The 20,723-nt window shown below is 40.8% G+C and overlaps 1 protein-coding gene across 1 annotated transcript; it reads right to left on the bottom strand.

The window, feature by feature from the left end:
* Positions 1-6,619: 6,619 nt before the first annotated feature.
* Positions 6,620-15,814, bottom strand: CDX4 (caudal type homeobox 4). Its single transcript, XM_075007852.1, has 3 exons — positions 15,385-15,814; positions 9,765-9,910; positions 6,620-6,826 (listed from the first exon to the last, which is right to left on the bottom strand). Exons 1-3 carry the CDS (start codon positions 15,812-15,814, stop codon positions 6,620-6,622), a joined length of 783 nt encoding a protein of 260 aa, XP_074863953.1.
* Between the last annotated feature and the right edge of the window lie 4,909 nt (positions 15,815-20,723).

The following is a 20,723-nucleotide window of genomic DNA, read 5'->3' on the forward strand; positions in this document are numbered from 1 at the left end:
TGTTGTTGTTGTTTTGATATAGTGGTTCTCTCTCTCACAGCACATCCCACTGATAATCTTCTGTGTACCTCTTTTCTTTCTTTACCCTGCGTCAGTATGCAGGGGATGGACTAAATCATGGGTGTCCAACCTTTTGGCTTGCCTGGGCCACATTGAGTGAAGAGGAATTGTCTTGGGCCGCATATAAAATATATAATATAGTTAATGTATATAAATCACATAATAATGTTAAAAGTTTACGATCTTGTGGGGCCGCATTACAAGCTGTCAAGGGCTGCATGCGGCCTGCGGGCCACAGGTTGGACACGCTGGACTAAATCAGTCTGAGTCCTTTCCATTCCTACAGGTTCATGATACTTATGTTCACTGCTTGTTTCTTGTGTTTGATAGGAATTTGCTCTCACTTACCCGCATCTTACTCTTTGAGATACCCTAAGCCCTTTTTTACAGGGTGATTAACATGTTTAAGTCACTAGGCATCTTTGAACAAGCTAATTTGCTAGAGTCAGAGGTATCAGTGATGTGAGAGGGATGGGAACATAGGAGAGACTGAACTTAATTCTTTTTCTGTTGCATGAAAACTGTTTTAAGTCCAGGAAAAAATTAATTTGTGCAGGAATATTTAGTTCTGTGCCCCTCAGTAATGACCATTTGTTTATAATCCTGAGTTGGGTCCAAGTTGCAAAATTAGGCTCAGTATGTGGCCCTGAAAAATTCTTGGAAGTATTCTGATCCAGGATTTTGATTTGACCTGTTCTACAAATAGCAGTTAGCGGCAAGGTCTGGCTTTGGATTCTGCACTTTTCTCTAAAAGTTGGAAAGTTTTCAGATCTAGTGCTGTGGTTCTGTCTAATTCCTAGTCTGTTTTTAAGTAGTTGGGTTTTTTTAACAGACCAGTGTTTAGATTTTTATTCATAAGTCCAAATACATGTTGAACCTCTAAAAACTGGGACTTCTTGGTCCAGTCATGGATGTTCCTGGGCTAGAGAGCTCCAGCAGCCGGGAATCAGTTGGCTGCAGGGCCAGTGGCCAAGAAACCTTCCAAGGCCGATGGCAGCAGGGCCAGCCAGCCAGGATGCCAGGCAGCGCTAGCAACAGTATGCCAGCAGCCCCAGCGGGGCTAGCGATTGGGAGTCCAGCCCTGGCGTGGAGCCCAAGCAGGCCCAGTGGGAGCAGGGACAGCAGCCTAGCTAGGGCTCCTGGCAGCAGGGCAGGCAGCCTGATTAGGGCTGACAGCAGGAATTCCAGCCAGGGTGTACAGCCTGTGCAAGGCCAGTGGGACCAGAACGGGCAGCCCTACTGTCCTGGTTCCTGACACAAAAGATTGTTTGAGGCTGGCAGGGGATGTGGCATCACTATTCTATCTAGTGTAAGAGTCCATGGCAGGTAGATAGAAATGACTGTACTAGTGTAAATCAGTTCTAATTTATATTGTAATCTGGGAATAGAATTGGTTGAAATAAATGCTTATAGGCTTATATAGGTAGCACCTCCCTGGTCTGGCACCCTCAGGCCCTGCTTGATCCTGAACAAGGGAATTTTCTGGACCAGAGAAGGTCCCCTGCTTCTGGCCCCCACCAACCTGCTGCCCCTACCTGGTGCTTTGCTGCCACCCCCACTGGACACCCTCCCTCCAATGCCCCCTACTTCCAGTCCTGGCAGTCCCCTTACCGTCAGCCCTGGCCATACTGTCATTAGCCCCAGTTCCTTACCCCTGCTGGGCTAGTGCCAGAATCAGCTACACTCCAGAAGCCCAACACCAGCCCTATGGTTGCCGACCTTGGGGGCATAAGTTCCACTAGGCTCCCCTGCGTAGGGCTGGCAGCCCCCACCCCTCCCCCCGTCACTGGACTCCCAGCTGCTAGCCCTCCACTGACTAACCTCCTGGCCTGGGGCTCTCTCCAGGAACATCTGTGGTCTGGCCAGATCAGAGAATCCTGGTTTTGGGAGGTGCAACCTGTAGGCACTTGACTCCTGCAGAATTGCGTATTCCAGCCTAAAATCCTTAGTAGTATTTTAAGTCCTCTAAAGCAGAGCTGGTTGAAAATTTTCAGTCACAAAGATTTGTGGTGGAAAAATATCTATTTTGTCAAAATGGAAAATACCGCAGTAAATTATGATTTTTTTACTACATTCTGTGGTTTTCTTTAGAAAAACATTGTTTTATTTAACTGAAAAAATCTGCTTGATTGGTTGAAAAATTTCTCTTTTTATTTGGCAAAAAACAAAATATTTAATTTTTTTATGAAAATGCACAAAATCATAGCAAGTGTTCAAGAAAATTGTTTTTCTTCTACCAACATTTTTCATAGAAAAACATATATGTACTGAAAATGTCCTTCTTGGGGTTTAAACACATGCTCCATTCTCTTTCTGTTCCATGCAGAGACTTTCACTTGTTACACATTTTAGCACATCCACATCTAAAATCAAAATCTCATTTTAGAAGAGATCGTTACACAAACTTCTGTTGTTCTGAGTGATAGTCTTGTGCTTTCAGCAGCTCTTGCACTCCTTTTCTCCTGTCGGCATGCAGCTTCCTGGCAGCAGTGTACCAGGAATTTAAGTCTGACTGGTTTTAGACTGACACAATGGAGCAGTGGCTGGGGACCTGGGTCAGTAGCCAGGGCTGGAGCAGCATCTAGGGATGAGGTTGTGAACAGCATTCAGCCATTGGGATTGGGATAGTGAATTAGCCACCACTGATGAAGCAGTAGCAGAGGATGTGTCCAGGGGTGGAGCAGAAATACATATTTTTACATGAATATTGGGTGGGAGGAGTGCCCCTGCTTGCCCCTTCTTCATGTACACCTGTGCTTCCTGGGAGCCTGGCATCTCAGAAAGGCTAGTGGGCAAACCACAACTTATTGGTAACACAGCATGTTAGTTTTGAATGATCTTGAATTTGAACCAGATAATTAGGGAGATAAAGTTTGATTTCAGTTTATACACTAAACTCACTGGAGAAAGAGCCTCTTTAGATGGAAAATATTCCCCTATGAGCTGAAATGTTTCAAAATGCTTGGTAGCTCTTTTTTTTCTTGCCATTTCCTCCTTCTTGATTGGAAGGCAGCAGGACAACAGAATGAACCTGGGAGCAAGAAATGCCTGAATTTTAATCCCCAGCTCTGATACAGACTATTTGAGTGGCTTTGGAGCAAACCAGTTAATATTGGTCATATTTTCCTCATCTGTTTAAAAAAAAAAAAAAAGCTTCCTACATGCATGGTGAGGATTGATGAGTTAATGTTTCTACACAGGTTTGAAAATCTAAACTGCTATTTCAATTCTAAATTTTCCTGTTATTTGTTAAGCTGTTAGCTGTTCATCTAAAAGCTTCCTACTGATATATTAGATGAGTATCAGAAGAGAAAATACTATTTGCTTGTTTATTTATATTTTTAAACCTGCCCCCCCCCCCCGCAGTGCTGCTGAGAGTAGCATTTTGATGGGACTTACTTCATGGTTTCTCCATTAATATACAAATTATAAAAAGCTAATTGTTTAGCAAGCATTCCCTTGATCCTTCCAATTAATTAGGCAGAATAACATCATAACTGAAGCCTGATCTGCATTTAAAATATGGGCTGACATAGCTGTGGTGCTCAGAAATGTGAAAAATTTGCATCCAGAGCAAGGTAGCAGCTAATCTGATTGAAGAATGCTTCTGGCTTTCATTAGTTTGGGGCAGTGGTTTTCTTTCATTGATGGAAAAACCTCATCCATTGCTGTAGGTGGCATCTGGGCTGGAAATTGTGCTAGCATAGCTATGCCGCTATAGACCCTGCATTATAGACAGGGCAGCAGTTTCGAAAAGCACTGGGAAAATATACATTTTATGATGTGTTTGTAACCCTTTTTTCACTTGCAAAATCTCATGCTACTGTTTAATAAGTGATATATATGTATCTCAATTAAGTCTTCAAGAACCAGAGGAGCATTAGTGCAGGAGGAGAAAGTCAAGCGTCTGTTATGTCTAAACTGTCAGTTGAACAAAAGGTGCTTAAAAACCTTGAAAGATGTGCCAGTGTGAAGAATGAATTGTCATTGTCTGCAGGAGCACTCTCCTGTTGACAACATGAACTCCGCTTGTTGGGAGTGGTAGTATTTTGTTGGCAAAAGAGCCAAGAAGCAGTGGCTGTGCTGCTCAACTTTTAGCCACACAACGGTGTTGACACAGCCATGTTACAGAAAGCTGTGTAGTGTAGACAAAGCATGAGTAGCTGTTGCTGGTGGAATTAAGTTTGCATAGAGCAGGAGGAGAAGGAATAATTGTAACACTACTGGGGTGTCAGGAAGAGCTTGCTTACCAGTAGTTGAGACCTTCAGAAAAGCTGTAGCCTCCCTTTATGTGAGAATTGGCCTCCTGATGTTGACATTGATGTTGTGTTAATAGATCTAATTCACTGACCTTTAAAGTGTCCATACAAATAGATGCCCAATAGTATTATTTCAAAGTTTTTGACTATCCATATGCCAGTAGTAATCTGACTTTGTTCTCACTTTACAAAAGTTGCAATGATTGATTCCTACATGCACACAAAAGATTTGCTGTTTGCAATTTGTGTTCAAGAATTTATGAATTATTTAATTTCATATAAATAGAATATTGTAAAATGTAACACTTAGGCTGTGTCTACACTACACAAATAACTTCAAAGTTGCTTACTTGTCTAGACTAGCCCTCAACTTCGAAGGGGGCATGTTGATCAGGGTGATGGGATATTACTTATGAAGTTCTGCAGTGCATATGCAGAACTTCATTAGGCTAAATCTCCCCTGCGGCAACTTCGAAGTGCCAGCTTGCATGTTGCTGCGGGTCATCCTTGGGTACTTAGAAGTGCCTGTGCTCCTTCGAAGTTCCTTTACTGCTCAAAACACTTCGAAGTTGTTGCGGCGGAGATTTAGCCTAAGGAAGTGCTTCCTAACTTTGAAGTAAGGGAAAAATGTGTGTAGACTCTCTGCTGGCTATTTCGATTTAGTGCCTAACTTCAAAGTTAATTTCAAAGTTAGTTCCTAGTGTAGATGCACCTGTGGAGAGAGTACTGAGAATAAGTTATTGATCCCTAAGGTTACAGACGATTTTCTGCCTGTAAAATCTAACCTTAGCTATATCCTTTTAACAAACAAACAAACAAACAAAAAAGTATAAAATGCTGTGCTAGAATCTTGACAACCATTTTGCAGCAGTTATGGTGGGATATCTTTAAATTGTTAAAACAGTGAAAGCAAGCAGTTATTTAACTTCAAAAGCAGATAAAAAGTCACTTGGTATTGGAAATACTGTGCCTGTCTTCTGCTCCCAGATGCATTTATTATGGGTGAGTGTAACAAAGGCATAATTTGATCCTTTTGTTCTGAGAAAAAGAGTTCAATCCTGTTGAAGTCGTGAATATGTTTGGGACATGAGAAAGTTTTTCCAGAGAACTGTGATTTTCCTTACTCTTTGTATCTGTTTTTTCTTGTCCTTCTTTCTTATTATCTTTTTGAAGATTAAAACTGAATGATAGATCTTTCTAAAAATACTTTTGTTTCCACAGAAGTAAGGTTATGGAGTTGCTTGTAAATGCTAGACAGCCACCACTGATTACACACTATGCTCTGACCTCTTGGTGGTATTCTTTCTGTCATCCCAAATTGATTGTAAGGGCTGCCTTCTGCCTGTAGACTGACACACACATTTTATTTAAAATCAGTGGGATCTCCCTTCAGCTAGCTGGAGGCCCGTATTTGGACTGAAACCTTCTATGTCAATAGGTAAACTGAATTTGTTACACTATTACTGAACAACTTCATGATAATGTTACTTATTTCACATTCCTAAACAATAATATGTACAGTCACTGAAACATGAACAATGTTGAGATCTTTTGAACCGTTTGGTACATTCTGTGAGTCTCTATAGCTGACAAATGGCTAACATTTTTAGCATTAAACAGCAGTTGTCATATTTATTATATAATGCAACTTGAATGTGTTGTGTACAATTATTTAAGATAAAATGATACTTTTATTTAGATATATGCAATATATTGTTTATATTGCCATTCAGTTACTTTCACGATTATAGCTTAACACAGTGCATATATAGGCACTAAGATACTATACGGATAAACATGAAGCAAAATCCTATGTAGAACAGAACATTATTTCTTGTTGAGTTAAACCATTTTTTATTGTCTTTTTTAAAAAGGTGGCGTTTGATAGTCTAAAACTGAATATTTAATAAACAGCTACAGTTTACTCTAATTGTAGTTTTTGAAAATGCACAAGTACACCCAGTGTTGAATATTTCCTGATATATTAGTCCACTGTAATCAGTTCAGTAACAATTTTTACACAGTGTAAATGGACTAGTACTACATTCACCTGAGTTTTCAATTGTTCCACTCTGCTAGTATCTGAAGCAAAGTTATCTCCTACTCAAACTTTTCTGAGTGATGGATTTTAGCAGCAAGGGTTCCCTGAGATAGTTGCAAATAATTGTAACTTTTTGAACATAACCCTAGTTCTTGTGCAGTGCAGCTAGCAATCTGAAAAAAGTTGAATGAGAATTGTTCTTTACAAAATTGACATTTCAAAGGGAGCAAAAAGATGAATCCTTTTCTCTTTCTCCTGTTCATTCTGACACTATGATACGCTGTATCTCAATGTGCTGTAATCCATTTATTGCATCTGCTGGTGGGAATAAGGAGCTAGATATCTCGGTGGGGCTGACTGAACCTGAGTCACTCTGAGTTGAGCCCCCACTACCATCAGACTGAGTGATTTTCTTCTTAATCATTTTCCTCTCCTTGGCTCGGCGATTCTGAAACCAGATTTTCACCTGAAATGTTATAAACAGTGTATGTTTAATTATGAGAAGTAGTTAGATCTGTGTGCAATAACATTAGCAACAGAAAAGGAAAAAAACAGCCTTAATAAGTAAAAATGCTATGTTTATTATGCAACCATATTACAGTACAAGCTTTATTATCTGCCATCCCTGGGGAACTGAGGATGCTGCATAAAAAATGTGGTAGTTATTTGAGGTGCGGCCAGCAGCCAGCCCTGCTCTGTGCCCCCAGCTGGGCAAGCAGGCATGGGCCCTGCTCTGCCCCCCGTATGGGCAGCGGGCAGCCGACCTGCTCTGTTGGTTCTGTGGCAATCATGGCATCTGGCCCCAGCTGGTCAGCCAGCCCCGTGGCATGGCAGTTAACTGACTGTGTTGGTTATCCGGGTACCAGATAACTAGGCTTTTACAGGATAGCTATTGAAAACTTCCATTACTTTCTCATGTCTGCTCATGTTATAGATATTTTTGTGTATTAATTATAACTACACCAATGTAGGAATTACCTTACTGGAAAAGACGAGAGATCCCTCTACTCTACTATCTTTGCTCTGACACAGTAGTCAGTACCAGATGTTTCTGAGAAGGGGCAATTATGGAATCTTCCCATAAGAGAAGGTCTTCCTATTCTGTGTTAATTAGAGGTTGATTTATGTCCTGAGGCATGAGAGTTTATTACCTTTTGCACTTAAAAAAAAAAAAAAAAAAGGCAAAACTAACATAATGGTGTACGTTTGCATTTTTTAAAATCTTGCTCTTCTGTTGACCTCAGTGTTATATAGTTTCAGTGATTGCCACAGATTAATGATGTATGTTAAAAGATTTTAGTTTTCTCAGTTTTAAATCTGCTGCCCTTTCAATTTAATTGTCATCACAAACTTGTTTTATGAGAAGAAATATAGAGATGTATGGATAGGCTTTTTTAACACTATATTTCTAAAAATCCAGTGCCTTGATTTAAAATTGTACATCTGTGCATCATTATACTTTTTTCTTTATTGATCGCATTTTACTTTATGTTGTCTCTTAGCCTGCATGTGGAGGAAGAGGGAGGCAACTAAAAAGGAGACTATTCAAAACAGCTGATTATGTTTACTCAGAAGAGGACACATTTATAATATGCTAAAAAAGAAAGATCTCTTAGTTAGATCTGACCAGTCAGGGAAAAGGCACTCTGCTCACTGAAGTTTTATTCAGTAGTACCGAATCCTGTTTCCTCCTGCTGACTTCAACAAAACTGGTAAAATTCTGCTGAGCAAGGAGGGATGGGATTCTAAGACTCAATGCACTAGTTTATATCCCACTCACACTGCAGAGTTGTGCTCCACAGGGTTCTGTATCCAAAGCAGTGATTTCTTGGAGGATTTCCCCACACTAAATCCCTATAGATTTTCCCCTAACAGCGCCTGCACATCTTGACCCCATTTCATGGAAGCATCCATATTCAGGACAGCCTGTAATCATATGCTTAACATTATAGATTAATTTAAGCATGTGCTTGAGTGCTTTCCTGAAACAGAGTCTTGAGCTGTGCATAGAGAACAGAATTGGGTCCTAGAAGTTGTGGCCCACAGAAAATAATATTAAAAATGAAACCAAAATACATAGACATTGTTTTATTGCTATTTGCATTCTCCATTTTCATTCTGTCTGCTGATAGCTGAACTGAGTGGGGTGCTGTAGCTCTCTTCTGGGTCACCATTTTGTTGCAACTGTAAGGATGAAGCAAAATGGAGATGCCATAGTTACAATGGACAGAACTATACTAATGATATGTTTGTTTATATGGATCTTTTTAAAATTCCAGCTGTATAAACATGGTTAGCTGATGTACAGGGAAGAAGGAATGGTTTTCCTTGGCTATAGTTGGAGGTTAATTCCTTAAGTCCAGTCATGCAAACTTTGCCTATATAGTAACCAGCGAGAACACATGTGACTCCATGCTTATGTTAGTTTTCTTTTATTTGTCGCTTCTATAACCATGGCAGCTACACTGATACAACCAATCAACTGTGTCTTCTTGGTCCTGTGTTACTTATACAGGTTGCACCTACCTGGACTGGCATGATTGTGACCTGGCTGGCCCGAACAAGAGAATTTGCTGGACCAGGAGAGGTTTTCTGCCACCAGCCCTCAAGCCACTGAACTCCGAACTGCCCTTCCCCCACCCTGCTTGGCTGCTCACCCATTGGGCGCTGTGTGGGTGCCCTGGCCTAGGCTGCTGCTGGGGCTCCTGTCCATGCTGCTAGGGCTGCTGGGGGACACTGGCTCCAGCTCCAGCCTGGCAGGGCTGCCAGGGATGCACCTCCAGCCCTGCACAGCTGCTACAGCCCCACAGGGCTGCCAGGAGAAACTGACTCTGACCCCATGCAGCTGCTTCTGGCCCCACCTCCAGCTCCAACCCTGTGGGTCTGCTGGGGGAAGCCGGCTGCAGCTCCAGCTCCAGCCCCAGCCACACAGGGCTGCCGGGAGAAGGTGACCCTGGACCCAGCTGTGGCCACATAGGGCTGCTCAGGAAGTGGCTCCAGCCCTGCATGGCTGCTGCCAGCCCTGCAAGACTACTGGGGATGCCAGCCCAGGCCCTGTGCAGCTGCCCCTCCCCATGGGGATGCTGGGGGGATGCAGGCTTTTGCCAGTGCATCTCCCCCACCTCACCCTGTGGGGCTGCCAGGGATGCTGGCTCCAGCCCCCACAGGGCTGGCTGAGAACATGGACTGCAGCACGTCCTCCTGCCTAGCTCTCTAATCCAGAAACATTCCTCCATTATGCTGGACAAGGGATATTGCTGGATGAAAGAGTGCCAGTCTTTGGAGATGCAGCCTGTAGAGCATCAGCACTGAATTCATTGGCTTATCACCTTTGATACTATAGTTAATAGGACCTGGCCTGTAAATAGGAGAAATACGTTAAATCTTGTATGTGCTCTGTTTACCTGTCTCTCAGATAGTCCCAGGTTAGCTGCAAGTTCAGACTTCCTCCTAATTGTAATGTATCTGTTGCAATGAAATTCCTTCTCTAACTCAAGTCTTTGGTGATCTGTGTAAACAACACGGTACTTTTCTTTTGTTCTTGTTTTACCTGTTTAAGAAAAATCAGTATTTTAGTACAGTGATTGTGGTATCTTCCATCTGAGGAGCTCAAAAATTTTATAGACATTAATAAATTCAGCCTCATAGTACCCACTTGAGATTATTTTTTCTATTACAGATTGGGAAACTGACATTCAGAGAAGTTAAGTGACCTACCTAGCCTATAGCATAGCGGTGACCAGAATGCAGATTTCCTTAAACTTTCCTTAGGTTTAACTAAAGCTCTCTATTCCATTACTGCTCTACAGATTCATTTCTTAATAATTTTCCCTCATTACTTTTTGTCACTAATACATACAAAATTATCATCCATTAAAATTATTTTTCAGACTAAATATCCTATAGCACATTTCTTCTGAGAGTATCCTTAAATATTTTATACCAATTATGTGATGTAAATGTATACATTGTTGGTGTTTGCTGTCTTCTACTTCAGAGTTTGCTGTATTTCACTGCCCAGTGAAGTGAAGTCTGTGGTCTTTGTATGCACCTGTGAATTCTCATAGACATTGCTTTCCCCCCAGCCACCATCTGCTTTTTTTTTAGAAACATGCTCTAATTCCATGTTTGGTTGGGATGTACATCCAAGGAGTCATAAGAAATAGACTTTGGTTTCACATCTCTTCCAAATAATAAAATTAAAGAAATGTTCTGGTAACAAACAGAGTAAAAATGTTCATTATGAATTACTTTGTTCTGCATTTGGGCACATGAACCAATTAAATAACATTTAATTAAAATTACCTGCAAAATAAAAGCCTGGATATTCAGGAGGCTTAATGCCTCTTGGGTTTGATCTTAGATCTTATGTAGCACAGATTGCCTTTAATTGCAATTGGGAATTGAAGGTATTTGGTAGTGTACTGGAGCAGGAAATATGTAGTGTACAAAATCAATCTTAAGGTCTCTCCATCCTCCCAAAAATCAGACAAAATATTATAATAAATAAACTGGATTAATAATATTACCATGACTATTGGAGTTTGGAAGATAAGCTTTCATATTTGAACATTTTCTGTTGTTAAGATTATCAAATGTTAAGTATGGAGAGATCATTCTGTAATGTATTTGTTCACTTTAGCACTTTCCAAAGTTGATTGGAATGGATAAGTGGATGTCATGTGGTCCTTTTTTTTCGGTTTTGTTTTATAAATCCTTGTGATCTTCCCCGGTTGTTTTTGATGTGAGGTTTTTTTTTTTTTGGGGACAAACTGTAGGACAAAGACTCCTTTAAAGTGGTTCCCTAAACTCCATTGAGGTGTTAAGATGAAGCACACGCCACACAAAGGAGCTACAAGAAGATCTTATCAAAAACCTCTTTCACATTCAGAAACACAAGCCAATTGGTTTGGAATTTACAAGCCCTAAACAAATGTCAGACTCTCTTTCATCTCAGGAGAAAAAAGAAAGGGACAAAAATAGATGAAGGAATATTTCTTTTGCTCATGCCTTTTTAATTTGCAGACTACACCACAGTTGATTTGAACATGGCAGTTTATCTAAAATCTGAAGCTACATGATGTAGGGTAATTTCCTAAATTTTCTAAACCCAATATTATTTTAAATAGGAAATCTTTGTATCACAAAGTCATATTTATTGGTGATGCTAGTTTGATGACTATCTCAACCCATATTTCTACTTTTCTTAGGATGGCTTAATTCCTGCCTTTGAAATATCTGGCTTAAGTGAGGGATTGCTCTGTTAACAATGGTCTAGATATTATGCTCCAATTACACTTTAAGCCATTAGGCTATCTTGTGAAAACAAGAGTTAAAAATCAACAGAGTTATTCTGCCTTCTCCACGATCTGTAAATATAACCAAGATTCTAAAGAGTGGTAGGGAGGAACAGTTTATCCCATTCCACTTGGTCATAAAATTCACAGAGCATTTCTTCTGAAGACAATAAAGCTAGGATAAGGCCTCTTTATTTGCTGTGAAAATCATCACCCCTTCCGGCAGTATAACTCCTGAAGAAAAAAGGGAGAAGGAAGAGACATGGCTGCATATCAAAGCAGAGAGAAGTGTTAGAAAAGGGTCTGTTGCCTCAATATGACAGATAGGCCTCAAAACCCAAGACAGGGTAGCCCAGAGGAAAAAAAAATACGTCACAACTGGATTACAAAGCAAAATAAATTAGCATTAGAACTGGGACCTGGCCCTTTTCCGTATTGTTTCTTTCCTATTTAATTTTCCAACTGATTGTGATGACATTTGAACTAATGGTACAGCATGGTGTATCTAAACATACACATATATCTACATAAAGTGCAAGTAATATGTAAAAATAGAATACATATCTGAGGCCTGTTCCTGCAACCCATTTATGAATAATCTTCACTCTTGTGATCAGTCAGTCCAATTGAACTACATGCTGATATTTTTAGTAACAGAGATTTTTTATATTTTTGTGAATGTGATTTGCCAGACTGTGCCCCTGCAATTTCATATGCATTTCGTAGAAGGTTTTTTACATTCTCTTGACCGCTGTACAAATGTCTATTTCTTCCTCCCTCCATTTCCCTTCCACACTTGCAGAAAGATAGAATGAAACTGAGTTTTATAACATGCTTAAGTTGGTTTAAAAATTAATTGGATTTAACATCTGATCCTACTCCATTAAAATCAACAGGGATTGTGTTTTGACTCCAATGAAAACAGTATCAAATACTGGGGAATAGAGATGTGTTCCTTTCTATTTGTGGCTGCCTGTCTTGATTTTCATTTAATTTTTTTTTGTTGCATAATGTTTCATATTTTTAAAAATCCAACATAATTGCACTGTAGCTTTTGAAGAATGTAACTTAACATTTCCTTTGAAAATACAGTTTTAGAGGGCTATAAAATTTGTAATTCTTTATAAAAAATATTAATTTAATTTCAAAGTGAGTCTATTATATTGCAGTCTCAAATCATATTTTTTTATATTATAGTATTTTCTTTTATGAGAATTTGTGTGGTGAGTTATCACTTTAATGGTTTTGCTTTGGATGCAACTGAATTTAAAATATATCCAGCAAAATGGAGTATTTTGATGTATTGTACAAAATGTATGGTCAAAATTTAATACATTAAGAGAAAATACTTTGATATTTTTGTAATACTCGCTGAATCTTCAGCACAGAAATTAGGGTAAGTTCCCTCATTTATTTAATCTATTTTGGCCCCGATCATGTACTTAAATGAAGTTTAGCGAGATCATACTACTCATGGTGAGTAAAATTAAGAATATATTAAATCTTTATAGGATCAGGGCCATATATTTCAGATATAGTTTCTTAACAATGAGCTTTATCAAACAATTAAATATTCTTGGTGGACTAGTGTTAGCAGTCTTACTCCCAGAGTCAAGTAAAGCTATACAGAACAGAGCTTTTGTAAATACATATGAGGTAGTGGTACATCTGGTAGTGGTGAATATAATGACCCAGTGCAAAGAAAATGCTTTGATATAATTAGTTCTGTAGAAGATAGAATGTTTTAAGATATTCTTATTGCAATATTTTATAGTGAAAGAACTGAACAATTAGCGTATATGATGCCTATGTAATTTTATATCCTTTTTGTTTAGGTTTTTTATGTAGAAAGTTTTTAGCAAATAGTAAATCCAAATGTAAATGCAATTTTATTGTTAGTGACTTATATGGTACTAAAATCATGCTTTTTGGAATCTTTCTTGGACTGTGCTATAGGCATCCTATGTAGTATATTTATTTTTCCAAATCAAAGTTATTTTTAATAGGATCCTGTCAGGTTCTGAATTAATTCAAACTACTGAAGTCAAATGGGAGAGTTTAAGGCACCTCAAAGGATTGGGCCCTGGGAAGCTAAAGCCCTGAACAGGCTTATCTGCTTGACTGTTTCTTAAACCGAGGCTATTCAACAGTCCATTTGTGTTCACAAAGCATTTAAATATGTGCTTAGGTGCGCTGCTGAATAAAGATGGCCTTAAGCATCTGCTTAAATGTTTGGCTGAATTATAGCTATAGTGCGTTAATTTATGCCTGTGTATAAGTCACAAGGTCAGGGCTCATTAGTGGTTCCCAATGTTGCTAAATCCTTATTTACTGTATAGAACTAGGTTTCCTGATTTTGTTTGACTCATTTCATTCAAATTCAGGATGAATTTTATCCCATTGCCCTTTAATTCAGTCACACCAGCTCTTTTGTGTCTCATCCTACTCTTACATGGGCTTTACCTGTATGAAACTCTTTATTTGCGCAAGTGAGTGTGCGCGGAAAACCAAGCCCTATTAATATGCTTGATTTTAAGGAACACTGTATGTATGGACACTTATAGGCTCCACTCGCTGATATGTAAAGACTGGCTAGAGTTTATTTTTTTAACAAACATGAAATATAAAATAAATATGCACATTTTGGCTCAGAAACAATTGTAAAACTAATCTCATTCTTGAGTGATTAATAGGCTCTGTAACTGATGTTATCCTATAACACTGTTCCAGCTGCAATCGCCCTTCTTTCCTCTGGCCATTTTCTTTCTCTGTAACATACTTACTATTTTTAACCATAACAATAGATTTAGCAACTGGAAGGCCTTGTTGTGTCTAATCTATATCCAGCTGACCTACACAGAAAGGTTCTTATGGCATGCAGCTTGTCACAAATCTAGTACATCAGGCTCTGACAATTTGAACAAGGGAAGTTTTTAAATGTCACACACAACAAAATCCTGCTGCACAAGAAGATAAGTTAAAGACAACTAAAATGAAAACTAAACTGAAAGCTCTTATTTCTCCCTTTCGTTGGGACGTGTCATGTCTGCAGGGGAGAAAAGAAGTACACAACCCATAAATTCATAATTAAGGCTAATCTCTTTTCTGGAATCAATTTACTCAATTGGTAAATTCACAAAAAAGTGAAATAGAAAATATATAAACACCAGCAGAAGATGGCTTAATGATCATAATTTTGAGGAAGCTACACTGAATTTTCTTTTAAAGAACTGTTAATAAAGGCAAACTTAAGATGTCAAAATACTGCTTGTGGAACAATGACTAACAAGATAGTGACATAGTATTTTTGCGAATATAATTATTAAAAGTAAGTACATTTAACACTTTTCAATACACCTTATTGCAAGCTTTTTCTTTTAGTTAAATTTTTATGAATACTGTTTCCTATATGTAATATTAATAATTTTTACCTACATCTTTCATCTGAAAGAATCTGAAAGTGCATTACAGACTGCATGTGCAAAGATCACTTTTTAGTTTGTCTCAGAGGGGTAGATGTGTTAGTCTGTATCTGTAAAAACAACAGTCGTGTGGCACCTTACAGACTAACAGACATTTTAGGGCAGAAGCTTTAAACTGTAGCTATAAATTGTTAAATTAAATATAAGGAGCAATCCAGCTTCATATGAGCGTCAGTTTAGACTCTTTATGAATGAGACCAGTGAAAAATAATAACGTTGTATTAGGAGGTTGAAAATTCACTTACCTGCAGTAGTAGGTTGTGTTTTTCTCATCCATTCATAAGAATTGTGCCTTTGAATGGTGGGAGAGATTTGCTCTGCATTAATTGTACCTACAGGAGGTAAAACTCCAGATCCAGCAAGATGCAGGGAATTGTAATCAGGAGAGCTGTAGGAGACCTGCCCAGGAGACGAGACATTGATTTGTGCAGCAGCAACTGTGCTGGAAGGTCCTGGGCCATAAGTATTCCAATCCTCCCTTTGCGTACCATAGTGAGTTCCCCAAGCTCCTGAAGACTGTCCTTGGTTGTCCATACTCACCATATGATGATATCCCATGTATTCTGAATAGGATGGAGTGGAGACAAAGTTTTGCACTGGTGCAGCGTTGTTATTGCACCGTACAGGTCCTGGATACATGCTGATTTCTTTATCCAAAAGATAATTTACATACATGATATTTGCAACTGGTGAAAGAACCTTGTTAAGGCATCCTGATCATCAATGTTTTCTTTCACTTTTTTAAAAAAATATACTCCTGTTATTGATAAATGATATTCTACTTAGAGTCTTCTACCTCATCCTGTATTATGAACTACTCTTTTCATCAGGTGGTAATGGTTTACCAAGATCTTGTCTTGCGTCAGTGTAACTGCTTGGCTCATAATTACATTTGCATTCAAATGAAGGGCTGACCATCCAGGCCACCCTACCTTGCTGCTAGTTCTACTGCTTCCTGTTTCACAGACCTTTCATGAATCTCCTATACTATTTCCACTCACCTAAAACAATTCTACAACAGCACAAAGAGGCTGAAATGCTTGTACTTCTAGAATTTTTAAAGTCTAAATAGTTAACTGTACTTGCCCTATGTATGTATATATACACAAAAGAACTTTGCCTTGGCTCTTTTAAAATGAAGATTTTTGTCTAAAGCATTTATTTATATAATTTTAAAGGAGAAAATTAAACTAGTAAACATGTTTATTAAAACTTTATTTTGCATTTCACAAATTATTTCTCTCTTTTCCACCCATTTTTAGAGGAGCACTGCTAACTTGAATATTTTGTAACCGTCTAGCTTCAAAGAACTCCAGTTTCTGTAGACCAATCCTTTAAGCAGCGCCTTGAATTTTTGAAACATAATTCTTAAAACTTTCCTGGTTATACCCTGACCTTGCAATGAGCAGGGTAGATTTTTGCTCCCATATGGAGCTCCACTGGCTTCACTGGGGTTGAGTCTACTTTTGGATTATGAGCTAATTGACTCCATTTTCAGTGTAAACAGGGCAACTGACCAGGCATATTATGGCTTGGAGAGCAGTCAAATGAAATGAGTGAAGTTAAAAAAAAAAAGAAATTCTCTGAGTTTCTTTCAATTATAGTTACTTACAGGTGGTACGAATATGAAACATACAATTCTGAGACAGGAATGTGAGTTTTGAATTTAATGTTTTCGGGGAAAGTAGTTTGTTAGTGTAATTGGTAGGATACATCTGAATTTCTGGATCTGACTTCATACCTGAATAGAGTGCAAATCGCACATTAGATGGTGTAAAAGCAAATAGCAGTAGTAACAACAAGAAAGGGAATTTCACAAATGTTTTGATGAGACATTGTGTGTTTCCTAAACAAATAGGATAAACCATGTCTAACTAGTTGAATAATCACCTTTTATGTTAGTGAATGTTAGATTTCTGTGCAGTGGATTCCATTTCACATGTTGAACTCAGATGCATGCCTAACAATAGCTATTTGTCCTGGGATATGCTTGCAAAGGAGGTGCAAATTATAATGAGATCTTTTCCTTGTCAGAGGTGTGGCTTTTCATTCAGAGCCCTTTGCACTTTGACACCATTTAGACTCACACTTCCTTTCTAATTCCAGCAACGTAAGTGTGTACCTAACAGTGGGGATGGGTGAGGGAGGAAAAAAAGAGGTATTTTCCAGCAATACGGGGGACTGGGGGGAGAACTGTATACAATGTGGAGAACTGTATACAACGTGGGGTCTGGAAGTGGGGGTGTGGGCAGCTGAATCTGGAGGGGCCCTGGGGTTGGGGTGGAAGACCTTAGTCCTCAGCAAGGGTCAGGGGCTGCGAGCTGTGCTGGCTGCATGAGCCCCTACTGGCCTGGGTTCAGGTTCCTTGTCAGGGCTGGGATAGGGATGGGACTACAGGGAGATAGGGGTGCAGGAGGGGTCCAGCAGGCTTGGTAGGGGGTGAGGGGGATGGCTCAACATGGCTTGAACTGGCCATGAGCCACTGGCCAAATGCCAGCCGGGTGCTGGAGGGAGGGCAGGCGGGAGCAGGCAGGGAGGGCAGGGGCTGTGGGGTGGGGGAGCTGCAGGAAGGGCTGGTAGGGGACAGCAGAAGGCTGGGACAGATGGTCAGTGATGGCCCCAACCCTCTTTCCACCACACCACATCCACTTCCAGCAGGCACTGGTGCATGGCAGTCTGTGCCCAGGTTGTATGGTGTGGGCAGCTGCCTCTTCCTCACTGTAGCAGAGGCAGCGTGGCCTCCAGGTGCAGGCCTGCCCGGGCATCAGAGGTGGGGGTACCCTGGCCCCCTTGTCTCCTGGTGCAGGGTTCCGCTGGCCCTGGATGGTGCTCACGTGGCCCTCAGACAGTGGAGCTGTGGAGACAGAAGGGGAGAGAGGTGACCAATCAGTCCCATGACTTGGCCTCAAGTGCCGTGCTCCCCACTTCCCCAGCCAGCCCCCCCAGCCCTGCTGGTTGCCCCTGCATCGGTAGGGCATGCACCAGGTGCAGTCCACCCCACATTCCCTTCCAGGGGGTGCAGGTTGTGGTGCTGTCCATGGGAGCGGGTGCTGAGTGCTGCGCATGGCCCACTCTATGGCCCGGTGGATGTAGCCATCCGGGGAGTGTCTGGACAGAGGCCAGCGGCCATGGGGCTGGCCCTCTACCAGCTGTGGTAGGGGTGGACAGCCTACACCTCAGGGTGTCTGAAGTGCCGGTTACCTACCAGAGGGTCCCTAAGGACTTTGGGGGAGGCCTGGGTGGAAGGCACCTAGCTTGAGGATCCAGATGGCAGTGTAATGACCAGAGACCCTTCCTAATTCGATGAGGGCTCTGGCTCCTGGTCCAGACATGCCATGGTGTCGAGCACTGGGCTTGGCTGCATCCTTTGGCCTCAGGAGGCGGTGTAAGTCACTATAGTGGGGACAGCTGGTAGGCACAGCTCCCAAGTGGCTGGCAACATCCTGGGCCCGGCAGTAGGCCTACTGCAGCTCCGTCACTTTGGAGTGGACCTGGCTGGCAGTACTGCGGGGGTGCCCTTGGCTGTTGGCTGTCACACTGGTTGACAGGTGCCCAAATGCAGTGATGTTTTGGTGCCTGCTGCTGGTCTGGAGGAGGAGATCATCATTCTTCCACATTCCAAGGAGGTCCTTCAACTTGGCCTTTGTTCATGAAGGGGCCCTTTCCTTTGGGCCCTGGCTGGGCTCCTGTAAGCCCTCAGAGGGGGGTTTCTGGGGGGGCATGGAGGTCCTGGCTGCTGGCCATGAAGTCAGTGGGATGGTTGGTGCTGCTGATACATTGCTGGGAGGGCTTGCTGCAGGAAGCTCATGTCCTCCTTGGTACCAGTATGCTCTCAGCTTCCTGCCACGGGTTTCTGGGTCCTTGCATCTTAAAATGTGGCTGGACTCAGAGACCATAAAGCCCATTGGTGCTGACAGGCGTGTCTCCCTGCTCCAGCTGGCCGGCACCACGGAGGACTGCTCTTTCAAAAGAGCAGCCCATGAAGCGTCTACACGCATTTCTTTGGAAAGAGTTTTTCGAAGTAAGGTGCTGTTCCTGACACAGGAAAGGAAGAGTGCTTGTGAAAGGAAGGGTACGTTCTTTCAAAATTGCTTTTGAAAGAATTTTTTTGTGTGTGCTCCGTGAGATATTTTGAAAGAGCCCCTCCTCTTGAAATATTTGTCAAAAGACCTTGCTAGTGTAGACAGGGCCTACGTGTGAGTATTGTGTCAGATTTTACGTTGCTGTATACTGCTATGTGGACCCTGTTATATTATCAACTTAGCCAAATCCAACTAGCAGCAATTAGGTGTGGGTGAATTTTCAGCTGTCAACTCAATTTGCACTATGCTCATCGACTTCCAGTAACAATGAATGGTTTACAAAATTCAAGTCAACCACATTAAGTGAAGCCTGGTCCTTCTTAACAAAGGCATTTTCATGCATATAAATCAAACACATTTATTTTTATAGTGTGACTTGTAGCTACATATGATTTTTTTATTCCCAGCCTTTTCCTTGTTAGTAGCTGTATTCTCCCTTGCTCTCCACTGTCTGCTAATCTTATATTTTTGTATCGCAGAGCTCTACCCTTCTTTCTCTAGTGGTTTATCTTTTGGTTTTGCTCCTCCTTTCCCTTTCTTGTTTTAGCCTGTTCTATTATCTGAATTTTCTTCAGATCTTTTTCAGTCCTCTCCAGACCATCTTATTCTTAATTAGATCAGGCTATGCGTATGGCAGATTGCTCTACTGATTTGATATCAGCTTACAATAGCACCATTAGATAAGGCATTTTGCTTAAACAGATTTACATAAAGGATAAGATTTCTGGGTAGGACTGCACATTTTTAGCACCCATGCCAATACAACTAAGCTGCCGAAATACTATTGCTGTTCCACACATTGCGTGTCTCCAACATTCCACTGTGAAGGGATAAGACTGCAGTAAAAGTGAAACTAAAGACTCGGCCAACCGGCTAGTAGCTTGAAGCCAGCAAAAGTTTTAGGGTTTGTCTTTACTAGAAAATTAACTTGCTATTAATGTTGATTGAATTGGTAGGAAATTGACAGGAACAGACAGACACAAACCCTCCTTTAGTCATGTCCTGGTCATATGATAGTGAGGTTGCTACCTCACTCAATGGTACAGGGCAGATAACTAGTTAGGCTTTGTTTGTGAACTCACCTTGTCCCTGTAGGGATCTGTGGCTTACCTGTTCAGACCCAGCGAAGCACTTAGGTTGGCATGTGCTTTAACAAAGAGGCTGGACTACTTGTTCACTTTAGCAGTGGATCTTTGTGAAAAAGAAGGGTTGCATCACGTGATGAAACTTTGCACCAGGAGTTTTTGTATGTAAAGTCTTTGTTATCAAAGAGAAAGATGATGGAAATCACAATGTCATCTATTCATGGAGATTTCCTGAGGAAGGCCATTTTGAATGCCATATACTTCTCTTTCTAAAAATATTTCAGAAGGATGTTTGAAAGTCATGGGAAGTTATTTGTGAAAGGAGAGAGAGTGAGTCTAAGGCAGGTGTCAGCAACCAAAATAGCAAGAACAACCATTTTTTTTGAAATCTGGAAAAAAGCTCAATAATTCAAGAAC

The sequence above is a fragment of the Carettochelys insculpta genome, chromosome 13 (genome assembly GCF_033958435.1).
Source record: "Carettochelys insculpta isolate YL-2023 chromosome 13, ASM3395843v1, whole genome shotgun sequence".
Taxonomy (NCBI): Eukaryota; Metazoa; Chordata; order Testudines; family Carettochelyidae; genus Carettochelys; species Carettochelys insculpta.

Coding starts and splice junctions, on each gene's coding strand:
- CDX4 (XM_075007852.1), bottom strand. CDS start 15,814: ATGTATGTAAATTATCTTTTGGATAAAGAAATCAGCATGTATCCAGGA. Junction 9,911..15,384: donor AACACAACCTACTACTGCAG/GTAAGTGAATTT, acceptor TTTCTTAAACAG/GTAAAACAAGAACAAAAGAA. Junction 6,827..9,764: donor TGGGACTATCTGAGAGACAG/GTAAACAGAGCA, acceptor ATAACATTTCAG/GTGAAAATCTGGTTTCAGAA.